General features: G+C 55.8%; 2 protein-coding genes across 2 annotated transcripts in view; one reads left to right on the top strand and one right to left on the bottom strand.

Annotated features, from left to right (window-relative positions):
- The window catches only part of ETFA (electron transfer flavoprotein subunit alpha), an 80,141-nt gene extending 73,658 nt beyond the window's left edge, over positions 1–6,483 (bottom strand). The window contains exon 1 of the mRNA XM_058665503.1: positions 6,340–6,483. Within this exon, the coding sequence (XP_058521486.1) occupies positions 6,340–6,378 (39 nt within the window). The 5' untranslated portion in view covers positions 6,379–6,483. The remainder of the gene's footprint in view (positions 1–6,339) is intronic.
- Positions 6,484–18,698: 12,215 nt separating this feature from the next.
- On the top strand, positions 18,699–23,740 carry ISL2 (ISL LIM homeobox 2). The gene is made up of 6 exons (XM_004594612.4): positions 18,699–18,812; positions 19,643–19,832; positions 20,031–20,293; positions 21,762–22,045; positions 22,598–22,765; positions 22,991–23,740. The coding sequence occupies exons 1-6, from the start codon at positions 18,755–18,757 to the stop codon at positions 23,105–23,107; spliced, it is 1,080 nt and encodes a 359-aa protein (XP_004594669.1). The 5' UTR covers positions 18,699–18,754; the 3' UTR covers positions 23,108–23,740.
- Positions 23,741–26,603: the final 2,863 nt, after the last annotated feature.

Raw genomic sequence — 26,603 nt, 5'->3', positions numbered from 1 at the left:
AACACTACTTCAGAGAGTTTGTGAAAAATGAAATTAAAATGTAAGTGCATTTGCAGGTCATGCCGAGCTAGGCTCTTGCGCCTATTGGTCTGTGTGAGCCAGTAATGCTAAGCCACAATGTCTAAGGAAGAGGTTGGGACAGGTGAGGGGCTGAGCCAAGTTGAGTCAGCAACCACTGGCATGTGTGTGATCTATGGCTGGGAACAGGCCCGGTTGGGGAGCTAAGGGGACACCTTAGCTGGGTTGAGGTTCCCACCAAGGGGCTCATGGGCTGGAATGCGGGCTGCGTTCTGATCAGGAAACGGGTTTAGTCTCCCTTGGCACAAGTGTGGACTAGGATTGGACACACCAAGCCGGGTCAGACTCCAACACTGTCTGGTGTCCTGGAGGACCAGCATAGATGTGGGGACTAGGCTAGGTCTCAACCCCTACTGAGCCATGTGTGAGCCACATGTGGGTATGGATGAGCCATGGCTGGGCTGAAATATCCAACAGCAAGAACCAGTTTGGGTTGAAGGCCAGACAGGAAAAGCCACTGTTCCTGCTAGGACAGCAGGTGAACTGAGTAGGGCTGGTTCATGGACCCCCTGGTATGCATGAAATCTGGCATTGAGAGAGGTTCTGATGGAGGAGCCTGGGCAACTCCTCTGGCAGGACACAGACCTGGCAGGTAAGCGCAAGAAACATGATAGGAAACAGCCCAGAACAGGCCATGGAAAGTTTCCCACTGGCATACATTTGGCATGGGTCGGGGACAGACAAGGCTGAATCAGTTCACATCATCCACTGGCAAATCCGTGCACCAGAACAGTGTGAGTCAAGCCGGGTTAGGTCGCGACAAAACACAGAGCACAATATGGAATGCCAAGGTGAGGTTGCCTGTACCGGATATGACTGCAGCGCCCAACCAATATGCATGAGAACCAGGAAACGAGGGGGCGGAGTCAGCAGGGGGAGCATGGGGGGTTCCCTTGCGGGACAGCTACTCCCACTGGAGAGCGTGAGCTGGGAGGGGGCAGACCAGACTAAGCAGGGCTACAACACCTGTGCGCCTCATGTGGACTAGATCAGGGAAAAGCCAGGCTGGGCTGATTATTCCTACTGGTGCAAACAAAATTAAGAGTGGGTGAGGGCACGAAAACTAGGACAGGGGCTGGGGTGGCTAGACAGACACCCAAAAGCATCTGTGTGAGCTGCATAGTGGAGCTGGTTTGATGGAACTAAGCTTTAACACCCACTGACATGTATAAGAGCCGAATGGGATGTGGACAGACGGGACTAGTCTGCTACACATACTGGCAAAACAAGGTAGCGGGTGGGCCTGCTGGGGGTTATTGTGGGTCACTCCGACTAGGCTGCAGCTCCCACTGGTTTAGGTGAGGGCCGAGTATGTGCTGGGCAAAAGCAGGCTGGACTGCAACACCCACTGGTTCCACTGGAAGTTGAGGCTGAAAACAGAACCAACCCAGCGATTGCAACCACCAGCTGATCGTGGCGATGGACTGTGCTGGGCCCTGTGATTGCTAGTGCATACAAGAATCTGGACTGGGAACACCTCACATGAAGTTTCTTTGGAGATCAACCCAACTGAAATGGCGGACTCAGAACCCTAACCATGAAAGGACAGAAGACAGAACAGGTCAATCAACCATCTCAGCTATATGTTGGCAGCAAAATACTGGGCAAATGGAGACTCTATGATGGACTATGTCAATCAGTGGATTCTTCAAAGACCTCATCGTGCTTGGAGTGCGAGACTGGCAGCGATTCATAACTGGTGAACTATCAAAACCATTTGAGCAAGACCCTCGAAGCATGCCCTACATCCGGGACCTGGGGTGGGTGGGAAACTGGGTGGGGCTTCTCCCTCAATTTCCCCTTTATCTCAGATACATGATGGAAACAATATGGAAAATGTAATCTTATCCACTTTCCTATTAAAAAAAAAAGTAAGTGCATTTAGTGCCAAAAAAAAAAGAAAAGCTGAAATCCAGGCACTTGCAAGATCTTCAGAAAGTTCAAGAAATGTGTGTATCCTGGTAAACTTACACATGAATTCCTGAAAGTTTTACACAAAATAAGTATCTCTTTATAAAAATTATGTATGTATTTATTTGAAAGAGAGAAAGAAAGTGTAGAGAAAACAGCAATCTCTCATCCACTGGTTCACTCTCCAAATGGTTCATGGCTCCAACAGCCATGTCTGGGCCAGGCTGAAGCCATGAGCCAGGAACTCCATCTAGGTCTCCCATGTGGGTGGCAGTGTCACCAAAGCACTTGAACTATTTTGGAGGCCCTTCTTCAGATCATGAGCAAGAAGTGGGATCAGAAGCAGAGAAGCCAGAACTCCAACAACAGCTCCAATACAGGATGTCGGTGCCAGAGTGGTAGCTTAACCCACTGTGCCACAACATCAGCCTAAAGTGATTTTAATCCCATTTCTCCATGGACTTTCTGAAATATTCTCACATGACTCCAAAGTTTCCCAATCTTGCATCTGTAAAACGTTTTGCTCCCCTCCAATCAGTTTCTCTTTGCTTGAACTTTCCACGAGACCAATCTAACATATTACTACGCCCTGCTTCAGCCTCTTCAACTTCTTCCAGCCCCACAGGACTGAGCTGACTGACGAGGTATGTGCTCTGGGGCCTGAACACCTGCCTCTCCCGGCACACAGACCCCTCTGTTTAACAGCCAGTTTTCAGACACCTGTACTTCCCTGGGCCCCCTGGCTTCCAGCCTTCCACACACTGTGGGCACCTCCTCTGCTATGTGATCAGCCAGCAGACAACTCCCCTGCTATGCTCTTCATCCCCCAAGCAGGCCTCCTCCAGGGGCTCGGCGCAAACACCTGCAGTAGGGAAGGACCGAGGCTCTGGAGTCGAGCACTCTCACCAACACTGCTCCGTGCCTCACAGCATTCTTCAAAAACAAAAAATCGGGGCCCAGCATGGTAGCCTAGCAGCTAAAGTCTTTGCCCTGCATGTGCCAGTATCCCATATGGGCGCCAGTTCATGTCCGGCTGCTCCACTTCCCATCCAGCTCCCTGTTTGTGGCCTGGGAAAGCAGTTGAGGATGGCCCAAAGCCTTGGGACCCTGCACCTAAGTGGGAGACCTGGAAGAAGTTCCAGGCTCCTGGCTTTGGATTAGCTCAGATTCAGCGGTTGTGGCCACTTGGGGAGTGAACCAGCAGATGGAAGCTCTTTCTTTCTCCTTCTCTCTATAAATCTAACTTTCCAAGAAAAATAAATATTTTTTAAAACGAGCTAGGTATTATTTTAAAAAAATCCTCAGTAAAAATATCAATTTGATTTTAAAATGGGCAAAGATACAAAACCCTTATTTCACACACACACACACACACACACACTATTCCCTAAAATTTATTTGATTTGGAAGGCGGACAGAGACACAGAGACCTACCATCTGTAGGCTCACTCCCCAAATGGCCATGACAGTCTGGTCAACAGCAGGCTACCACTGCACACCTGTTCCAATAGCACAAACCCCCCCCACACTGTCAACACCAAGTGCTAACGAGCAGGTGGCAGGAAGGCGATATGGCAAGGCCACCTGGGGAAACAGCCGGGCTGAGTCTTATGTTATCTTCTTGCCTTACGATACAAAGACAGCACACCTTGGCTTTTAATCTCATCTGTGCAAAACTTGTGTCCACACACAAACATTTGCACACAGAGGCCTACGGCATCCTTGTTTCTAACTGCCAGTACCTGGAAGTGACCCGGGTGTGCATTCATTAGCGAACAGATCACCTGCACGCCAGCCAACCTCTGAACAGCAGTAGTCCAAAGTGGAAAGGAAGCAGTGGTAAAGTCACCACAGACACGGAGGGCCCTCAGGTTCATGTCCCTTAGTGAAAATCAGCCCATAGGAAACGGTTACAGGCTGCAGGGGTTCAAGCCCACAGCACTCTGGGTAGGGCAGACATGGAAATTGTGAGAAAGCAGGGGTCACCAGGGAACAGGGCAGGGATAAACAGGCAGAGTGCGGAACCGGCAGGCAGAGAGACAACCCTGTGTGCTAACAGAATGAAGTATACACATCACTGGACATTTGTTCAAGTCCCCTGGAAGGCAATCACCATGGACCCAAAGGTAAGCTGAGGAGCTCGACAACGAGGCAGCTTTATCAACAGCAACACTGCATGCAGATGGCAGGGAGGCTGTGGGTGGCGAGGGCAGGGCCTATGTGAGAGTGCTCTCCATTTTCTGCTGGAGTTTGTTAAGATATGAAGTCTGAGGATGTTAGGATGTTCTAAGACTATATAAAGAGTGAGCAGCCGATCGAATGGGACAGCCTGAGCATCAAAACAATGGGAAGGATTGACAGACCGTCATCTCCGATAGACCCATACGCCGTGACTATACAAGTAACAAGAGATCCCCTTTTCTTTTTTTTTTTAAGATTTATTTTATTTTTATTAAAAAGTCAGATATACAGAGAGAGAGAGAGGAAGTGGAGCTGCCGGGATTAGAACCGGCGACCATATGGGATCCCGGCACGTTCGAGGCGAGGACATTAGCTGCTAGGCCACGCCGTCAGGCCCCAGGATCTCCTTTCCTATGGTAGAAGGCTAATAAGCACACAAGGATGATGGAATTGAAAAATTACCATTTTGCATCATACTAGTCATTTCTCAACGATCACCAACGGGGGCTGTGGCATGGGTTTGAGTCCTGGCTGCTCCACTTCCGATCCTGCTCCCTGCTAATGTGGTTGGGAAAGCAGCAGAGCATGGCCCAGATGGCTGGGGAGTAAGCCAGCAGTCATCTGGGGAGCGAACAAGCAGATGGAAGATCTCTTTCTCTCTCTGTAACTCTGCCTTTCTGATCAAAATAACTAAATTTTACAAAAGAAAAACTGCTATGAACAGTACAACAGTATTATATAGATGACTGGCAAAATGTGAATGTCTGTAGGTAGATAAGGAAACAATACTGATTCACCATTAAAACTTCCTGACCCTGTGAATTATACTGTGATGAGGAAAATGCTTTCAAAACAAGCAGAGTAATTCAGGAGTGAGCCACACGTCCACAACACGCTCTCAATCAGTTTGGAAGGAGAGAAGTGTTTATGCGAGAGAGAGTCACTCTAACAGCTGGGGGAATCCAGGGAAGAGCCATAGCAAGTCTCTGTACTGTTCCTTGCATTTCTCTTAAGTGGGAGAAGTCCACTGTCCAACACTGTTAACGCCTCTGGGGCAGCTCCTCCGCTAAGCCTGACTTCCAATTACAGAAATAAATCAAGGCCAAAGTCCCTGGCAGACCACAATAAAGGTTTGGAAACAGAGTCCAGCCCACTCCACGTACTCCGGCCAACTGTGTGAACGGTAGGAAGCAATGAAGCCAATCAGCTTTTTTTTTTTCTTTAATTATTAGTTCTACAAAGTTGCTGGGGCCTACACTCTCCCCACTACAACCACAGCTTCACTCCTGCCAGACTCGTACCCTGTCCACCAAACTGCCTTGCACCTGTTGTGAGGACAAGTGTCCTACTGCCAAGCCATGGCCCTGGTTCTTCGGGTTCTTCCAAAAACAAGATTTTATGCTGTTCATGTCTGGAGTCTCTACGGACAAAAGTAAACAAATAGCCCAAATCTTTTTCCAAAAACAGGGCATCGACCTGCAGGGCACTTGAGCTTTTGGAAGGGGAAGAAGAGGGTCATGACTTAGTGTGGATAAATCAGACAGATGACCACCAGCTGGGATCTGGGGGAGAAAAGTTCCTCAACCTCATTTCTTCACTTAAATTACAAAATCTGCCCAAGTGCAGGAGACATGGGATTGTCACCTGCCATGGGTCAGGTTTCAAAGCTGTTCTCCCCAGCATGACAGTTTATATATGTAATATATGCAAATTTCCTGTGGGTTCTCAGTGTCTCAGAGAGACACTTGAGGTACTGCAAATTTACCGCTGCCAACAGTCCCCTCCTTCACCAACAGCCTGCTGGTTTATGAAAATAGTAAATCCTGAAATATATACAGATATATTTCAGATCCCACACGTACCGTCTTCGGGCTCAGGCAGGTGCGTCCTCCACCCGACCCCAGAGCCCCCGGAGCCCCGGCCTGCACCCCAGAAGACGCCAGCTGTTACCCCGGGGCGGGGAGCCTCCTGGCGACACCCCAGAAGGAACCGAGCGTGTCCGAGGGAGGAGGGGCAGCCCCAGCGCAGGGTGGACACAGCGGTCACTCCAACCCCGTGACCCCGCGCCAGCGGCCCGGAAGGCAGTCCAGGACAGACGAGGGTCCCCCAGCCCCCAGGCCGGCGTCGGCAGGTTGGAGACCGGCCGGCCCCTGCCCCGTCCGGACTCACCGCCCGCCGGAGCTGCCCAGGAGCCACTGCTCGGAACATGGTGGCCGCGCTCGTCTGCCCCGAGTTCCCGAGTTTCCCCTCGAAATACCCGGCCGGGCAGCAGCGCCTCCGCCAAGCCAAGCCTCGCGAGACGCGCGAATGCCAGCTGCCGCTCCCGCCCGCCCATTGGGCCGCCGCGCAGCCAATCGGAACGGCGCAAAGTTAGAGCCCGCACTTGGAAGTGGGGCAAAGGTGAGGCGGTGCTGCGCCAGGCGTGGGCGGAACTGCGCAGGCGCCGGCGGAGGCCCAGGGCTGCAGGCTGGACACTGGGCTTGTCCTGGGGTGTCCGGCTGCTCCGCGGGCTGTCCCCGCTTCCCAGCCCTCTGTGCAGCCCACCCCTCCCGCCCGAGGGCTGCAGGCTGGACCCTGGGCTTGTCCCAGGCTGTCCGAGTGCTCTCCAGGCTGTCCCTCTTCCCAGCCCTCTGTGCGGGCCACCGTTCCTTCTTGGGCCTAGGACCAAAGGTGCTGAATGCTTGAGGGGCAGTGTTCTCAAAGAGCACCTACTGAACTTGCCCTGCCGTTAGTACAGACTGCTGCAATCCTGCAAATGAGCCTGACCTCTATAAAGGAGGAGATGTCCCCGTGTTGGTGTTCCTTTGAGCCTCGAGGGCACAGGAAGGCCAGAGCGGGAGGGGACAATGCCCCCAGGGCAAGGTGCAGGATTCCTAGTAGCAGGTGGAAATGGCCTTGCCTGACCCTGGGCAGGGGCACCCCCACCCTGGGCTCAAGATCATCACTGCCGAGCTTCTCCCGGCCTTTGGGTCCTCCCTTGTCCGCCAGTCCACTAGGCCTGACCTCCTGGAGGTGGCCCTTCTCCCAGCTGACCTTGAAAACCCCAACCTTCCCAAACCCAACAGGCTAAATGAATTTCTCCTTTCCTATTTTTAACGCCCTTATTCTCTGAACTCTTTGCTCCAGCCCAAGCAACGCCCTCCCCTCACTGCTGGGATACAAAGCTCAAAGCCCTGTGAGATATACACTCACTCCCTCACTCGCCTCCCTGCCACTCCTGACAAAGCAAAACTCAGAGAAGGGGAGAGGAAGAGGCAGCCTCCGCAGTCCCACCCCTTGGGGCAGTGCTGGCACCACCCAGTCTCCAGTGAATCAGCAGCAGCTGTGCCCAGCAGAGGCACAGTGCCCAGAGGACACTGGTTCCTGGCAGAGGAAGGGCAGAGAATGGCCCAAATCTATGGCAACAGACCAGAGGTGCTCTGACCACACACAGGGGGAGCCCCCAGCCTGCAGCCCCAGCAGCTTTGGGAAAACCGGAGTGCGCATGGATGGGGGACCCACAGTGACCAGCGTGGGTGTTTTGTCGGTGAAAACCCTGAGAGGCCCCCCGCCCCACCTCGTTTCTCTCTCCCCCGCAGTCGGGAGCCGCTGGAGTGGAAGGACACGTGGTTGCTATTGCCCAGTTCACGTCCATGCATGCTCAGGGGCCTTTCTAGAAAGACCTGCCTGGAGAGGAAAGGAACATTAGGAGCAACACACTTCTGTCTTCCCACACGCACACTGACCACTCACCCGGTGGTTGCTCAGAGGAGGGAGGTCAGAGATTGAGAACCAAGTGCAGACAGGTGCGCCAGCTGCTTCGCCGTCACCACCAATTTTCTTCTCCTTCCTTCTCATCCATTCTCAACACCGCCTCCCTTCCCCGCACTTGTCTCTCTGCCACTCTGTTAGCTCACCTGGGCGTCAGAGCCCCGACCAACCACTGACCTGGAGCTTGGAGCCAGCTGGTCCTCAAGGGTTACCTGGGGGTCAGGGGTCCGGGCTGGCACTGCCCTTCTCGCGTCAGAACTGCTGCACTTGTCACAGGAGGGCAAGGAGTTCCAAAGGGCACCGAGGGGAGTTGCTGTTGGCCAGCTGGCTGACTCCTCCTCCTGTGCCCAGGGGCAGCCGCCACTGATGCCTCAATGGGACTCTCACTGTGTCCTTTAGCAGAAAGCGTTCTTCTGAGGAACAGACGCCTCTAACGGTGCAGGATCTGGGGCCACAGCATCACAGAAGCGTTAAGATGTCCTTGGCAGCCAGGACGATCCGCTGCCCCCTAGTCTCGTTAAGCACTGCCTCCAAGCTGGCCACCGTGATCTCCCGGGTTTAGGCGGGTGGTGCAGTGTCTAGGCGATCCCAGCGTGACTCGCTTCAGGCATCAAGTCCCTTGAGATGCCTCGTGCACTCCTGAGCTTTTTCAGGTTCTCCGTAAACCTGCCTAAGCAGGTGGCGCTGGTGAAGGGGCCTGTGGCCAGGAAGAGCAGTCAAGACGCAGAACACACATCTACGTGGGCCAGGACGAACCACGGCTCTTCTAGGATGGATTGGAAGGCGTCCTGAACACGTGGCACCATACCGGAGGCACCTTCAGCCACCTCGGTTGGCTCTTGCAGGTGGGAACCCTGGCTAGGCCTGTCAGCCTTCTCCAGATGTGGTCTTTGCCACCACAGTTGTGTTAGATCTCTGTGCCCCTGGGTGGCCGATGAAAGACGCTGGCCACAGTCAGCTCTCGTCTGCTTGCTGCCTTGTCCATGGCAGTCGCGGCCTCGTGGGCAGTGTCCCCTCCACACATCTGTCCTCACGCCTCCAGGTGTCCTACACACCTCTTCCCCCACCCCCTTGTTCCCAACCACCCACTGTCTCTTCTCCCAGTTCCGAGGCTACCCAGGCAGGCCACGGGAAGTGAATGAGTAAGAGCACCTCTTAAGAACCGGTTCTTGCAGAAGATGATCCTGTGTCTGCTAGGCTGCGCCCTACGTAGGGCTGTGGCACAGCTGGCACCTGTTTCTACCTTATATTCACCCCCGTGTTCACCAAACTCAGACTCCTCCTCCTCCTCTTCCCTACCCTTCAGCCAGGGGTGGGAGATGGAAGGGGAACTGGAATAGCAGGAGTGTTTGTGAAACCCCAGCTGCCAGTTCCTGCCACTCACCCCTGGTCCTGTGCATGCTTTGTCTCCTGGCATGCCCATGACCCCCTGCTGGGTGTGATGGCTTGACACGTTTGTCAGAGCCTGGTCTGTGACCAGGTGATGCCTGACCTGAAGGTCCTGGGTGAAAGCACCTGTCTGATCTGACCACAGGGGGCACAGCCTTGGCACGGCAGTCTGGTTGGTCCTGCTCCCAGGAGAGCCTGCTGTAAGTTTCACACGTGACTCCTGGCCCGGCACCAGGATTTCCTGCACTACAGGCTGGACCTTCTGTCCCACCTTTTCCTGTTGGAAGCCCGCAGGCTCTTGTGTCACCTGCCCAGGGCCTCTCCCGTGCTGCCCAGCCAGAGGAATCTGCCAACCTGTGTCCTGTTTCCCAGGTGCGATGCTCTGCAGGCTGAGTTCACAGAGCCCCGGGGCAGGAATGTCAGATGTGTACTGTTATCTGTTCTGTGTGAATATATTGGTTTCTGGAACTAGTTTTCCTCCAAGAGATGGGAGAGAAGTCATGGGCAGTCGACGGGGTATTCCTGGGGCTGTGTCCAAGCCCTCCTGGGACCACGCCCACGTGGGGGCGTGGCTGCTGCGGGTCGCCAGCCTCCACCCTCCAAGCTGCCAATGGAGTGTCTCAATCCCACCCCTGGAAACGGATCCACCTGCGCTCCAAGCAGCCGGATCACTTGTCTTTTTATGCTTGGCTCCCGCAGGGATGACTTCAGGCCATGCCACTTTTTACACTTGCCTTTTGAGCCACCTGCCCCATTACTGTGTGTTGTCTTTTCCCTGTTTGAAAATCAGCACCGTGAAACCTCTAACATTTATGGGTTATGCAAACAGCTTCCCCTGGTATATTTTTTTAATAATCCCCCTGCTTATTATTACCAGATGTTGAAATCCCAAATGATAACAGTGACAGGCTTTGAGGGTGAGTGGAGTTGAGCAGGAGAACCCAGTCACGGTGACTGCGGAGAGGCAGCGAGGAGGGGCCTGACCTGGCCTGGGACCTACTTTCCTGTGTTTAGCTGGGATGTTTTACAAAAGCTCCTGAACGTTACCAATCCTCAATGTGTTCATGGTTAAGAACAAAAAATGAGCAGTACGCCCCCTCAGAGTTTTGCTGGGAGATACATAGCATCATCAGAGGAGATTTCAACAAATTTACAGAAGGTGGAGTTCAAAGGTAAGTTTAATTTGATGCACACACACACACACACACAAATGTTTAAGTTTCTATTGGTTGAGTCTAGCGCGGTGGCCTAGCGGCTAAAGTCCTCGCCTTGAACACGCCAGGATCCCATATGGACGCCGGTTTTAATCCCGGCATCCCTATTTCCCATCCAGCTCCCTGCTTGTGGCTTGGGAAAGCAGTGGAGGACGGGCAAGCCTTGGGACCCTGCACCTGCGTTGGAGACCTGGAAGAAGCTCCTGGCTCCTGGCTTCGGATCAGCACAGCACTTGCCATTGCAGTCACTTGGGCAGTGAACCATTGGACGGAAGATCTTCCTCTCTGTCTCTCCTCCTCTCTGTATGTCTGACTTTGTAATAAAATAAATAAATCCTAAAAAAATTTAAAAAAAAAAAAAAAAAACAAGGAGCTGGTCCTGGGTGGATGTTCCCTAATCAGGAGGGTTGTTTTGAAGAGCCTCTTGAATTTCAGAGTCTCTCTCTGGCTTTGAAGAGGCTAGCTGTCACGAAGTGGAGCTGCAAGGCAAGGAATTGTGGCAACAATTGCAAGGGGCGTGGTCACCCTCTGGAACCACAGGCTGATGGCTACTTCGCAGGCCATCACAGGTACCCCCTGGGCGAAACCCATGACAGGATGGCTATGTCTGTGAAGTCCCTGAGATCCCGGTCATCGGTGGTGCCGCCTGGGAGACTTGCAAGTTGACAGAGCACAGAGTTTTCTTCTTCCTATTACCACTCACCAGTCCTTGTCAGTATGTGAGCACTTAGGTCAGGCCTTTCCTCCTGGAGGACCTGTCCCTTTGATTGTCTGCCCATCGGCTGTGTCTCTCTCGCCTCTGGGAGGCCACTGCTTGTGAAAGGTCCTCCCACTGTCCTCCATTCCTACGTGCTGTTATTGCCGCAGCCGAGTGTCGGTTGCGTCCAGGCGGCTTTGGGAAATGGTGTGACCAGAGAAGCGCCAAGGAGAAAGTTTTCCGATGTGTCGCCAACTTCTACATCAGTCATTCCATCTCCCTCTAAGTCAAACCTGGAGTCTTGCTCCGTGGAAACTGAGCCGTTCTGGGGCACCGATGCCCGGCCCAGCAGGGGGAATGCTGAGTGAGTTGGAGTGCCTGGGTTCCAGCCCTGGCTCTGCTTCTAATCCCAGGCTACTGCCAGTGTGCACTGGCGGGGTGGGGCAGAGTAGGTGAGGGAAGTACTTGGGTCCCTGCCTCTCCCACGGAGACTTGGGTAGAGTTCCCAGTTTTTGGCTTTGGCTTGGCTCCAGCCCCGGATATCGTGGGCATTTGGGGGAATGAACAGGTGGATGCCAGGTGTGTGTGTGATGTGCTTTTCAAACAAAAAATGGAATAAAATGTTTAAAAATAAACTATTAAGTTTCTGACCCAGCCATCCTGCTCCTAGGAATATACCCAAAACAAATTAAAACTGCTTATGAGAAGGGTATTTGTAAACCTATATTTACAGCAGCACAATCTACAATAGCAGACATGGAAACAACCCAGATGCCCATCCAAAGAGGAGTGGTTAAAGAATTGTGGTATGGGCCCGGTGGTGTGGCCTAGTAGCTAAAGTCCTTGCCTTGAATGTCCCGGGATCCCATATGGGCCCCAGTTTTAATCCCGGCAGCTCCACTTCCCATCCAGTTCCCTGCTTGTGGCCTGGGAAAGCAGTCGAGGACGGCCCAAAGCTTTGGGACCCTGCACCTGCATGGGAGACCCGGAGGAGGTTCCTGGTTCCCAGCTTCGGATCGGTGCGTATCGGCCCGTTGCGGCTCACTTGGGGAGTGAATGAGTGGACAGAAGATCTTCCTCTCTGTCTCTCTCCTCCTCTCTGTATATCTGACTTTGTAATAAAATAAATAAATCTTTAAAAAAAAAGAATTGTGGTACATCTACTCCATGGAATATTATTCAGCCAGTAAAAAGAATGAAATCATACCACTTGCAACTAGATGGTCCCAACTAGAGACCATTATGATCAGTGAAATAAATCAATCCCCAAAAGACAAATACCTTATGTTCACTCTAATATAAGGAATCCATCATGCAAACTGGAATGTATAATGGTGGGGTAATGGAGACTACCACATCCAGATGTGAAGACACAATGCAACATGCATCTCTGCTTCCAAGCAAAAGATGGACTCCCAGCGGAAGTGTTGGATGTATCTAGACAGTGGGATGCTGGACTGTCTGACACGGTCTGTACCAGCAATGTCGGGGCACACTTAAATAGAATTGTACTCCTTATGAAGAAATGTAATGTTGTGGCAATATGGGGAAAATCAATTTGGGGGGGTGGGCCTTGGTGGGGAGGGGAATCCCAGATTACACAGAACTTTATGATAAAATTCAAAAATAAAAAAAATTAATTAATTAAAAAAGAAAGAAAGAAAACTATTAAGTTTCTGTTCTAGTATAAAACCGCTTCTTATTAGAATCTTGTCATGGTGTGTGTGGGGGTGTTTACAATCAGCCAGTACCTGCTGCCTCCCAGAATGCACATCAGGCCACAAGCAGGGAGCTGGATGGGAAGTGGAGTTGCCAGGATTAAAACTGGGGCCCATATGGGATCCTGGTGCTTTCAAGGCAAGGAGCTTAACCATTACACTACCACGCCAGGCCCTATAATTGTTTGTTGCTTAATTATAGGAAAAATTTACTTTTAAAATCTGCCTAGTTGGGCACAAATCAATGAAAGCATCCTATAAGGAACAACTGGCTATTTGAAACTTACAAATCAGAAGCTCGCAGGCTTCTTAGTACGTTTACATGACTGGCCAGGTTGCTTTCCTACCAGCAAAAGGTGTAATAAATGTGTGCACACACAAGTTCCCAACCGTTTGTTGGTGCCCACAGGTGCAGTGCCTGTGAGCACTTGCCTAAGTCCATGAAGAAATCTCAAATTCTTTGCATGACAGTGACTGGCTCAGGAGTGAGCAGGTAAGCCAGTCTGGTTCAACGCAACAGGACAGAGGTTTCTTTCTTGGGGAATCTAGAAAGAATCCAGCTTTTCCTGTACCGCTCACAGACTGCAGACATGGGGCCCTGGTCTGTGACCCTAAGTAAGGACCATCCTTAGAATGGAACTCAGTCTGTGCATGGAGTAGGGCCATGAAAAAAAGAGCCTGCTGGTGGGGACAGCCCCCAGCCACGGGTTCTCCAAGTCAAGGGGCTGCCTGGCCTCTGTGTGTGTTTGAGCCACTCCTGGGGATGCTTCTTAGTGGAAGGCACTCCTGTGATGGGACGAGAAACACCCAGCCCTGGCCAGAACCCGGCACGTGGTGTCCGTCCTGCTCAGCCTTGGGGGTGCACCTGTCGGGGTCAGTTTGTCCCCGCTCTGCCCTTTTACAAGCTCTGCTGAATAGGATTCCTCCCACAGCGGTGACAATGACGAGGGGAGCTTTATTAGTTAGCTCTGAAGATCTTTACAAGCGCGAGGCACGTCTGGAGTGGCAGTAAATCATTTCTATTGTCCATCACTCGAGCTGATCAGAATGGCCTGTCTCACGGTGACATGGCAAAATCTGGTACAAGCCGCTTTTCCCCAGCTCCACAAACCAATTACGGCACTTGGAGCTGAGGAAGATCTGCCCAGATCCCTTCTGAGTCCTGAGCTGGATTAAGGCCACCTCCCCAGGACACTCATCACAATCCGGCCAGGAGGAGGGATTGACTAATCCCTCCGGACAGCTTCCATGACTCACTTTATCTATCTTTGGGGTGCTGGCTGGCAGGTGCAGGAGTACGAGGGCATGGAGCGTATTCCCCAGGATTGTCCCCTCCAACGTGTAGGCACCATGTTCAGAGCCAGACATACTGTCCCAGGAGGCCTCTCCCTCTCTCCTGGGATGACATACTAAATGCCGTCCACCCACACCCCAGGGCATGACCCACATCCTTGATCATATGACCCCCAACTTCCAGCCTCAGCCTGCTTCTAGGGAGAAGGGAGGAGTTGATACTTGGACACTGGGGGTACCCCACCACCATCCCTCCCTCTGAATCTCGGGCCTCTAGGCCTGGTCCCTACATCCTCACACCTGCTTTAGCCGCTTGTCCCTTCCTCCAGCCATGTTCAGCCATGTTCAGCCATGTGGCCTGTTCTGGGACCTCCCTTTGCCTCCACAACCTTGCTGGGACCCTGCCCGCACCCCAGTCTCTCCCATTGCTGACTGGACCTGGTTAATACTCTCTGTTGCCAGCAGAGCAGTCCCTCTGCAGTGCCTGCTGTAGGGCCTGCGGGAGAGAAGGCAGCTGCAAGGAGCCTCTTCCTGCCCAGGGTCCGCCATGGCATAGCCAGATCTCCTGGTGGCCACCCTCTAGTCTGCCCAATTACTACTTTTCCCACCTTTGTTCAGTTAGTGCCTGGTTTCAGGCAAGGACAACAGGTCTACCAGGCTGTCTAATCTGGTTTGGAGAGCCCTTGACTTGCACAACCCAGTCTCTCCCTCTCTCTTTCCCTTCTCTCTTTGTGCCAAGGGTCTGGATCTACAAGGCAGAGAGTCAGTTGCAGACTTGCCAGCAGGGCCCTGGGCTACCAGCCCCAGGGTTCTCCCACCACTCTCAGCTGCCAAGGGCTCCTCCCTCTGGAGACAGGAGGAAATGCAGCGCTCCCCAAAGCTAGGGGGGGTTGGGGAATTGAGGGACGGGCGGGGACTGACTCCTTCCCCAAACCTCTGTGCTGGCAAGGTCAGGGCTTGGCTGGTCGTCCTGCAGGCACCTCCCTTTGGGAGGCCACCAAGGTCCCCCAAATGATCTAAAAGGGCTCATCGGTCTTCTCCCATAATGACTGCGTGAGCCTTTCATTTCCTTCCGCACTGATTCGCCAAGGTCAGGGTGCTGTGGACAGCGGGCAGGCTTATTCTCAATGCAGAGTAACCTTGGCATCTGTCTGCCCAGCCGGCAACCAGCAAAGTCACAGGCAAATCAACAAGCCACATGGCCCAGGGTTCGTCCGGCTGCAGCACGGGTGTCTCGCTGTCCTCATCCTCTGACTCCCTCTGCCTGACAGGTTTCTGAGCTGCTGCCAGGGTGATAAAAGGATCCGGGCCAGGGGTGATTCCTGTGGGGGTCCTGAAAGCTGAGCCACTATGCAGCAAGAAATGCAAAAATATTTATTTTTCTAAATATTTAGTTATTACTTATTTGAATGGCTGGCATTGTGGAGTACTCATTCCATATGAACCCAGCATCCAGTAAAGGCACCAGCATTGCAAATGGGTGCTGGTTCAAGCCCTGGCTGCTCCACTTCTGACCCAGCTTCCTGCTAAGGTGCCTGGGAAAGCAGCAGAACTGCCACATGGGGGGGTCCCTGGTTTCACAGCCCTCCCACTGGCACACAGCGACTACAGCAAAGCAAACTGGAGCAGACCGGACTCCAGTCACTGGCAGCTCTGACCTGCCCCATCACAAGAGGGTCTGTGCCATGCACCTGTGACATAAAGACTTCACAGACCAATGTGAAGGCCTTTGCACAGGGTGGGCGTCAAGCAAACAGCACTCCTCCAGCCCGCTTCTTGCACCCCAGGAACGGGAGCCAGCTTTGCCCTCTCCTCCCCGGCACCCTCTGTTTTCTGGACAGCACAGGGTTAAAGGCTAGGTATGGGATTCCGGCTCTGAGCTGTCCCTTCCTGGCTGCCTGCCTGCACCCCTGAATTATTGATTTGCTTGCTCCTGGCAAGGTTCACACTATCTGGGGGTGCTGGGAGCCAAGCATGGCCCAGGGCCCGCCAGAGAGGGAGACCTCCATTCTACAGAGCACAGTGCCTGAGCACGAGGCGTCCACCCAGACCACAGGCACAGCGCACACACACTCAACATACCCGAAGAAATCCTGCAGCAACACACACAGGAGAGCTCCAAGCCCTCACTCCCAGACGGGTGCAGAGGAGTAAGGCACACAGCCAGCCCAGGACTCGATGAGCAAGGGGTTGGTTAAACAGGTGCAGAGAGCTCGGAAACTCTCTACACAGGCTGCTAGCCCGAAGCTTGGCCCATCAAAGGGTGCTAGCTGTTGTTTTAACATATCTAGTGTTATTATTATTTAAAGATTTATTTTTATTTGAAAGGCAGATTTACAGAGAGAAGGAGAAACAGAGAGAGGAGGTCTTCCATTCACTGGTTCACTCCCCAAATGACTGCAACAGTCAGAGCTGAGCCGATCTGAACCTGGGAGCCAGGAACTTCTGGGTCTCCCATGCGGTGCAGAGGTCCAAGGCTTTGGGACTTTCTCCACTGCTTTCTTAGGCCATAAGCAGAGAGCTGGATGGGAAGTGGAGCAGCTGGGACACAAACCAGGAACCCATATGAGATGCAGGTACCACAAGGTGGAGGATTAGCCTGTTGAGTCACTGGCATTGCCCCTCACCCTGCAGTGTTATTATTATAATCCATTGTACAGATGAGGAAATTGAGAGCAGAATTCAAATCAGACTCCTGTGGCAACGCCAAGTGGCTGGAGCTCGCCTCCCACACCTCTTCACTGAGAAACCTTCACTCACAGGTAGCATCTTAGGCACCCCAAACCCTGCACCTCTGGCTAGCTGCAGGCTGGGGGTAAGGAGAGGAGGGACGGGGAGCAGGCTGCAGTGTGGTGGCTGGGCAGAGACCAATAAAAGCCGACAGGGTGAGAGTCCTGGATGTGCCAAAGGCCTCACCCTGTGCGACCCTTTCCAGCTCTCAGGCCCCGGTGTCCAGCGCTTCCTGGGGCCGTGCGGAGCACTGATTTAGTGGGCGCTACTACCCCCACCTCCGCCCCACCCCATCCCCTGCAAAACCTCACCCAGCGCCCTTGGCTGCACCCACTCGGCCCCGTCCCCGCCCCCGCAAGCAGCCCCAGAGCTGGAGGTCGGAGCCGCCTCAGAGCAGAAGGGGCCGCGCCCTCGGCTCCAGGCCTGGGTCTGGGATTCCAGTGGAGTCACCGTTCTCCCCAGGGGTCCACCAAGGCACACCCCACCCTGGCTCTAGGTGAGCCTTTTAGTGGGAAAAGAAACACAGGCGCGGAGGGCGGAGGAGAGGCATTTATAATAAATGCGCCCGCCACTCTCCGCACCCTTTTCAGACAAACCCACCTCGCTTCTTGCCGAGCCCCTCCTCCCTGCCCACCCCCTACCCCCACCGCCAAGAATGAAGTCCGGGTTTTCTGATCAGGGACAGGAGCGCACCGACAGCAAGCGACCCGCGCGCCACCATTTGCTTCTGTTGGTTTGTGCAATGAAACAGAATCGATTTAAAAAAGAAGGATTCGTTTACTCTGAGAGCAGGACCCCAAGCCGAGCTTTCCTAGAGCGCGCAAGGCTAGTTGGGTGAGGAAAGGTTGGGTGTGTCTGTGTTAAGTTCAAAACAAAACAAATAAACCACACAAAAAAACAAGACCTGAAGAAACAAAACCGCCTCCGGGGTGGAACCGGAGCCCGATGCAGGGCGCACGTTCCCGGGTCCTGCGCTCCGATGTGCCCTACCCAAGGCTGCAACCTCAGGTTTTCCAAGCGCGGGGCGCACCGACGGGAAGGACTCGCGAGGGTCACCCCAGACCTCTGCCCAGAGCTTAAACTCTAAGAACAAAGCCGGGAGGGGAAGAAGTGACCGGCCGGACCTTGCTGGTTACCTCCAAGCCGATGTCCCCTCCCTTCCACCTCTCTCTGTCCAGAGCGGATTTTATTTTCTTAAACAGTTTTTTTTTTTTAATTTAGAAAATAAAGGGATTTTTAAAAAGGGAACTCCTGCACCCCCTCCCCAGGTAACCATCACCTATGGGGGGGCGCCTGGGCAAACTGCCCCGCAAGTCCTGAAGGAAGCCCCACGTTGCCGCAGAGCCCCAGGCCGGCCCGCCGGGGATTGCCCGGAGCTGGGCCGGGGAGGTGATCCTTGTAGCTTTCGGGGAGGAGGGGGCTGCGCTCCATTGTTCACTGCAGGCCAATCAGGCCTGGTCCCCCGCCTCCCAGCCAATGCCTCGTCACCGCCGCCTTGCACTCGGCAGCCCGGGTCCCCAGCATCAATCCACCTCCCCCGCCCATCCCTAGGCCCCAACCTCATCTCCCCCCAACCCCCTAACCAGCCCTGCTGTTCTGGGACCGTTCGGTGACGCCACAGGTCCCGCCCCCAGCTCGGGTCCCGGGCGAGTGCGTGCTGACGTCATGCTGCGTGCGGGCCGGTGCGGAGTGGCCCCTTGCAGCCGCGGGGCAGGACGAGTTAGTTCGCCCAGAGCAGTGAGGCTGGGCGCGCGTCCCCGGGCCACACGTTTTTGCGCTCATCTCTTTTCTGCATGGTGGATATTCTTTTTCATTATCCTTTCCTGGGTGCTATGGGGGATCATCCCAAGAGTAAGTCTTTCCCTCGGTGTGCGTGTGTGGGTGTGCGTGCGCGTGCTTCATGTGCAAAATGTCAAATGCAGAAGCGACGCGTGGAGTGGGTCCTACAAGTGGCCAGCCGACTTTCGGAGAGGGAATGGGAAAACGAACGCCCTTCTGCGGGGCTGCACATCCTGCTAATCCTGCCTCTTTCTTTTCACAATTAAATACTGTACTATTATTGTTTCCCTCCAAGCCGTCTAGACGGTCACCAGTCTGGGAAACCTGCCTGTGTTCGGTTTGCTCGAGTGGGGTGGGGTGGGGGGTGCTGGTTGGTTAGCTCGGTTTATGTTTTTCGGGCTTTCTTAGCTGCAAAGGTTTCTTTGACTCGCCTCCGGACAATCAAGAAATGGCAGAAGGATGCGCAGGGACCCGGCTCAAGAACCCTGGGAGCTCGCTGGGGCGCGGGGAGCCGTTGCGAGTGGGACTGGGCTGGCCGAGAGGCCCGGCCAGTGGCACTGGGCAGCTAGGCGAAATGCGCTTTTTTCTGCATCTCGCCTCGGTGCTGGCGGGTTGGCACCGGACGCACGCAGGCTATGACTGCGTTCAACGAATGCAGCCGCGAGGACATTTGGAGAGGGAGTAGGGAGGCCTTCCCAGGGTCAGGAGATGGCATGCTTTCGTTTGCCGGTAGCCAGCTCACCCCCTTTCCCGTGGGGTCGCGATTTTTGTTTTGGTTTTGTTGTGTTTTGAACGACAGAGCGAGAGAGCAAGCGGGTTCGGGTTGGGGCTGGAGTGGCCGAGATCCGCGGAGATCCGGGCAGCCAGGCCTGACGCGGGCCCCCCGCGCCCTTCCCCGGCAGAGAAGCCCGGGACGGCCATGTGCGTGGGCTGCGGGAGTCAGATCCACGACCAGTTTATCCTGCGGGTCTCGCCCGACCTCGAGTGGCATGCAGCCTGCCTCAAGTGCGCCGAGTGCAGCCAGTACCTGGATGAGACCTGCACGTGCTTCGTGAGAGACGGGAAGACCTACTGCAAACGTGACTACGTCAGGTGAGGCGGGGGACCCGAACCGGCGGCGCCAGGAAACCCTCCCACGTCCCCCAGGAACCCCAGCGCGTGGGTCCCCACTCCCCCACCCCAAGAATCCTGCGGGTGCACCGTGTTGCGCTGGCTAGCCAGCGGCCGGGCAAAGGCAAATGCGGCCGCAGGGCCAGTGCTGACTCCCGCCGCCCTGGGTCCCTCCCGCAGGCTGTTCGGCATCAAGTGCGCCAAGTGCCAGGTGGGCTTCGGCAGCAGCGACCTGGTAATGCGCGCACGGGACAGCGTGTACCACATCGAGTGCTTCCGCTGCTCAGTGTGCAGCCGCCAGCTGCTGCCCGGAGACGAGTTCTCGCTGCGGGAACACGAGCTGCTCTGTCGTGCAGACCACGGCCTCCTGCTGGAGCGCGCGGCCGCCGGCAGCCCGCGCAGCCCCGGTCCGCTCCCGGGCGCCCGCAGCCTGCATCTGCCAGGTGAGCCGTGCGCCGGGGACGGGGTGGGGGGGTGGTTTCAGTTCGTGTGCGTGGGTGTCGCGCGTCCCTCAGCCCTCCGGACCCACAGGCTTGTCACTTGCATACTTGGCTGTGGCTCGGGCGGTCAGGATGGTGTGCCCAGAGAGGGACTGTATGCGTTTTGAGCTTGCGCCCCCAACCCAACTCCCGGGGTAGCAGTGCATACTGGGCGGCAGGCGAGTGGGTGACAGAAGCCGGTGTGGGTCTGGGAGATGTGCAATTGGGATTTCGTGGAGGACTTCTTGTTACTGTCCCAGAGGGAGGAAAGGTTTATCTGGGGTTAAGGAAGTCATCCAGCGCCCAGCTGGGAGTAGGGGGAATCTCAGCTAGTCAGGGATTCATCCACGGCCGGCCACTCAACAAAGCCATTGGAATCCTGTTCGTGCTGACGCCCTGTTCGATGAGCAACTTGGCCAAGCCCTCTCCGGTCTGCAGGCTCCGTGGACTGGGGTATCTTAGCGAACTGCCCATTTGGCGGTCCCAGGCTGCAGTCAGGAGCTGCCCAGGTGGGGAGCTAGGCGGCTTGGGGTGGCGGTTTCCCAGCCCCTCGCCTGCGGCAAAAAGAGCCTCCACGCCTCTGGGCGCCTCTCCGGACCTCCACTTCCTCCGGAAAGAAGTAACTGGGCTGCAGGGTTCTTTTGTAAATATTGACGCGGACCTAGAAAGGCCCAGAGGGGGACGTGAAGTCTAAACTTCGGGAGTACATCCACTAGGATGTGGAAAGGGTCGGATAACCAGCGGCTATCGGATTGCCTCAGGCTCCTCTTTGTCTGTTGCGGGTTGCAGGCTGGGGGAAAAAAACCCGGCTCTGCTTTCTCGGGGGTGGCGAGAACCCTAAGCCGAGCGGGGACGGGAGGGTGGGCGTCTACTGAGCCTGGAGAGCCAAGGTCTGAGGGCAGGAAAGAACCGTTCAGAGCCCCGGAGGCCGTTCCAGGCCTCTGTCCCGGGGCTTGCCAAACGCAAACGCGGCCCCTGTCCGAGCGCGGGCTCGGAGCGAGGGAAAAGGCATTCCTGGGTTTCCCGGAGGTGGTGGGGGTAGGAAGAGCTTGCCCAGTCCCAGGTTCTGCTGCGCTTTCTGTGGGCCGCCGAGGGTCCCCGGGCGCGCCTCCCTCCGGAGGCCCTTGGTGGCTCCCCGCCGCGGAGGGGAGGCGGCCCAGCCCCAAGCGGCCATTCGGGTCCCACGGCGGCCTAGCGCAGCCCTCCCGGGCCCGGCGCCCGTGTGGGGCGGGAAAGACAGTTCCCGGCTTGGGAACAAGAAGGCGTAGGTCCAACCGGTTAAAGCGAACGCCAGGGAGGAAGAAGCGAACAATGAAACGAAATCCCCGCAATTCGGGGGTACGCGAGGTGAAGGAAAACGAAATTAGGCGCGAGGCCGTGGCGGTGCCGAGGCGAGGTGTTCCCGCTCACAGCCCTCTCCCCACGCGCGCAGACCCCGGGCCCGGCCGGCAGCCCACCCTGCGGCCGCACGTGCACAAGCCGGCGGAGAAGACGACCCGCGTGCGCACGGTGCTCAACGAGAAGCAGCTGCACACCCTGCGGACGTGCTACGCCGCGAACCCGCGGCCCGACGCGCTCATGAAGGAGCAGCTGGTGGAGATGACCGGCCTGAGCCCGCGGGTCATCCGCGTCTGGTTCCAGAACAAGCGCTGCAAGGACAAGAAGAAATCCATCCTTATGAAGCAGCTGCAGCAGCAACAGCACAGCGATAAGACGGTGAGGGGCGCCGTGCACGCGCGTGGTCTGGGGGCACCGACCTCTGCCTCAGCCGCGCCGGTTGGTACCTCCCCAGCCAGGCTTACCTTGGAGGGATGGAGAAGATAAGGCTTCCTTGGAGACCACGCATAACCTCGTTGGTCCTTCTCCTCGTCCCAGGGGGTGGCAGCCGGGAGAATGTCCGGGGACCCTGCCTGGGACGCACACGCAGCCAGGAGCCCGAGGTTTGGGGGTGGGGTGGAGTGAGGTGGTAGTGTTGTCTGACCTGGCTCGAAGTGAACACTTTTAACTCCACTCCGCACACCTGAGAGGGCTGTCCTTGGCTGGGTGATCGGCTCCCAGTACCAAGGCGGATGAAGATTTTGGGGCCCCCACACCGCCTCCTGGGATCCCCCACCGGGAATGAAGGCCCATTCTGCCCTGTGTAGTCGGGAAAGCACGCTTCCCGCCCCACGCCTAATCCCCAAACCGTGGAACCCATGCCTACCAACCCTCCCTCTCCACACTGTGTCAGAGGTGACCTAACTCGAGTACCCTCGGTTCGCCTCGCAGAGCCTCCAGGGACTGACCGGGACGCCCCTGGTGGCCGGCAGCCCCATCCGCCACGAGAGCGCCGTGCAGGGCAGCGCCGTGGAGGTGCAGACGTACCAGCCGCCGTGGAAGGCGCTCAGCGAGTTTGCTCTCCAGAGTGACCTGGATCAACCCGCCTTCCAGCAGCTGGTGAGGCTAAGCCCTCCGCGCGCGACCAGGGGGCTCGGGGCGCGGAGGGGAGGCAGCGGGGGATTCAGCCACTGAGCAGACTCGCCAAGGGAGGGGGCGTGTTTTCTGATGGGTTGAAGGGCTAGGCCTTGCGGGCAGAGCGTCGCCGGGATCTGTCCACCCGAGTCCCGCATCCTCACCAGCTACATGCTTTCCCTACCCCCGGTCCCTGCACTGTCTCCGCAGGTCTCTTTCTCCGAGTCCGGCTCCCTGGGCAATTCCTCAGGCAGCGACGTGACCTCCCTGTCGTCGCAGCTCCCGGACACCCCCAACAGTATGGTGCCGAGTCCGGTGGAGACGTGAGGGGAACCCTCCCTGCCGCCTCGCGGACCTCGCATGCTCCCTGCATGAGACTCACCCGTGCTCAGGCCTTGCCAGCTCCGACCGCGCTCGGGCCCCGGTAATTGCTATTATTGTTATTTAAAGAGAGAGGACCGAAAGAAACGGTCGCGTTGGCCCCGAGCGCCGGGACGCTACCTGCTTCTGCCAGACTGGAGACCCCCCCTCTCCCCTCTCCGAGGACTTTGCTTTTTTTTGAAACCAGAATATGTGGTTGACTCGCCTTAGCTGGGCCCTCTGCTGCCTCGCACTCCGAGGTGTGATTGCTACCGCCGGCCCTGCGCTCCACGCGCGGGTCCTTCCTGAGCGCGCAAGGTCGATCCTGACCTCGCCGAAAAGGCCGCTGCGCCCCACCTCGCCCACGCCGGCCTCGCGCTCCGGAGCGGCTGTGTCGGGGAGGAGGAGGGTGACAGGGACAGGCGAGGGGAACGGACAGTCAAGCCACCCCCACGCGCGTGGTGGATGGACAAAGTGGGCACCAAACTTTCCCTCGGAAATGTTTTAAATTATCCGTCGACGGAGGACCCCCCCCCCCGGTGTGTGAGCCTTTGCCGACCAAACAAACGTAAGTTATTGTTATTTATTGTGAGAACAGCAGTTCTAGTGGGACGAATATTTTGATCTTAATAAAAAAAAGTAACACGAACTCCCCCCGGAGCCGTGCTGCCCCGTGTGCCGAGGACGCGTGCGTGCGTGCGCCAGGCGGCGGGGCGCGCCGGGCGGGGATTGGGCGCGCGGGGGCGGGGCCGCCGGGGCCGCCGCGTTTGGGCGGGAAGCCCGTGGCGCAGGCGCGGGGCGACGGCAGCGCGAGGTACGCCGGCCAGCGCGCTTGCCACGCGTGGGCCTCGACGTCTCTCTGGGTTTAGGCCTCTGCGTGTGTCCGGGGGAAGGCTGCATGCCTCGGGGCGCACGTGTCTTGGGCAGGCCTAGCCCTGCAGGGCGGGCTGCGCGCCGGGCGCGCACGCTGCTCCCCGCAGCGCCTGTCGATTCTCCGGTCTAGACAGAGGGGGAGGCCGGGCGGCGGCTCCTTATCTACGTTTGGCATCACCTGCAAGCGATACACGGAGGGAGCCACCGCCAGCTCCGCTAGGAGCGCGGCTGCCGGCGAGGAGACGTCCCACCCAGAACCAGTCTGGCGTGTCCTGGGTTTATTTTCTTTCCAGACCCGCACTGGCGGCGGGCGGGGATGGCCCCTGGGTATGCCGTGCCCAGGTCACCCGGTGTGACATTTCAAACCCCTGCGACTTGTTTTCTGGCTGTCCCGATCGCAGGAAATCACCCAGAGATACCCAATCTCCAGGAGCCCCCCGGGGCAAGCACAAAATAGCAGAGAGAAAAAGAGCTGGGAGAGAAGCGGGGCCCAAAAAGGGCTCAGGTTTTACCCTTTGCAAATATTTAACCCTTTGGCAGCCTGGGCCAGCCCCACTGGGTGGACCCAGGGAGCTGCCAGGCCCCCGCGCGGCTTGGAGCTTCGGTGTCCTGGTCGCGCGGGTGAAAGGACTTGTCATGTGCGCCCTGTTGATTCCTGGGTAGTTTTGAGAGAGGGCACCCCTCCCCCTAATCGACAGAGGATCATTGCGTCCCCGCTCCCCAGTTTGAGCTGGGGCTGGAACGGGAGGGTGTGTCCTGGGTTGGGGTTGGGACAGCTGCAGGGGTTCAGCGCCCTTGGGCGAGTGGAGCGGCTGACACGAGTGAGCCCAGGGAATGGGCGGGAGGGCTCCGCGGGGCTCTGCCGCGCCTTGGGCAGGATTGGGGCACGCACCCGGCCTCATCCCCGACCTGCGGTAGAGTTGTGGGAACCTCGGAATGAAAAGAAAATGGTTTGGGGGAGCTGGGAAAAGCGAGCCACGCTTGCGTTTTCTTCCCTTAAAGTCAAGGGATTGCTGGCACTTCTCAGATGGAGGTGGGCCTGCCCCTCCAGGGGATTTTCGGCAACTCAGATAAGGGTGAAGTTAATGGGGCCCAGCTTGGCGCGCAAGTGTCCGGAAACGGTTGCGAAGCGGCGGCTGTTTTCTCGGGGCGCGGCTGCCGTTGGTTAGGCAGTTCCCGGACTACACACGCACCTTCGTGAGGGTTGGCCGGCTGTGGGATGGCTACTCTTATTTTAAAAGCTCAATTTATCCAGACTATCTGGCTTTTTTTTTTTTTTAAGGCCGCCACAGGCTCTCGAATCAAATCAAGAGTTTTGACTTAAGAGCTCTGCTGGTTTGCTTTTTTTTTTTTTTTTTTTTTAACAGATTGGGATATTTTCATGCAATGAGGATTACAACCCTCCCTACCTCCCCAGAACCCATAGGTCAAAAAAAAAAAAAAAAAAAAAACAGAATTCCGTGTGTGAGACAGCATTTTCCCCCGCCTTGGGAAATGTCGCAGGTAAAAGGAATTGCTGCCCGTCTGTGACTCTGGGGTAGCGTCTGCCCCCTGGGCAGGTGGGTAACTTGTCCTACGTGGATTTGCAAGGAAAGGGTTTCACTGACCCTGCTCCCAGCGGCCCCTGGTGAGGTGTCAATGCTGCAGCTCCTTAGTCACATTCATAACTGTCAGCTTTAGCAGCTCTGAGGTCATCTTTAAACATCTCCGGTAAGGCGAGAGGGATTTCCCTGTGAATTCAATTACCTGCAACAATTACCAGCACTGTTTTATTATGCAGCTGTCCTGAACTTTTATAACTGGAGGAGACCCCCAGGGTGGAGGGAAGCACTCCGCTCAATATAACAGGGGCTGGGATAGGGGCAGGAAAATGGGAATTGCTTAGTGCTGGGTTGCATTCGCTTTGGGATATGATTTTATTTATTTATTTTTCTTTCCGGGAGCTTTATCTCCTCATTTGGGTAGTTCCGTGAAACCCTGGCAGGGAAGGGATTCCCTGGAGATGGAGAAGTTGAGCGCTCGATTTATCCCCAAAACCGTAATACATATGGAGAGATGAGGAGTCTCTGAAAATCTGTCCAGCGGACTTGAAAACTTAATGGGTGGCGGGACAGGAATCCGCCTGAGTTCTGAATATGGACTAACTTACAAGCTGAGTGCTGCGGTGGGAGCCGCGAATGCTGGGGTTTGAAGGAGACCTTGGGGAGGGCCGTTCTCTAGTGAGGTGCTGACACCCCACCTGCGGGGGGGGGGCTCTGTGTGTTCCCCTAGAGAAAGCCCTGCGGGAGCAGCCCTGGGCTAGTCTGCCAACCAGGATGGTGAGAAAAAGCAGGAAATTCGAAGAGTTGATGAAACTGATGGGAGGAAGATTAGAAGCTTTTAAATGTGGGTCTGATGGATGGAAAAGTAAACTTTCTGGAAATTTCTAGGGACTCGCATCTTGTTGATGGGGACGGTTGGGGAGAGGCAGATAAAATTCTGGTTTTTTTTGACCTATGGGTTCTGGGGAGGGAGGGAGGGTTGTGATCACCGGAGCAGCAAAGGGCACCAGGCAATAAACACGTGGCCCAGGGGAGCAAGATGGGAGGCC

This window comes from Ochotona princeps, chromosome 6 (genome assembly GCF_030435755.1).
Source record: "Ochotona princeps isolate mOchPri1 chromosome 6, mOchPri1.hap1, whole genome shotgun sequence".
Classification (NCBI taxonomy): domain Eukaryota; kingdom Metazoa; phylum Chordata; class Mammalia; order Lagomorpha; family Ochotonidae; genus Ochotona; species Ochotona princeps.
Note: the sequence above shows the minus strand (reverse complement) of the source record. Positions and strands in the feature narration are given on the sequence as shown.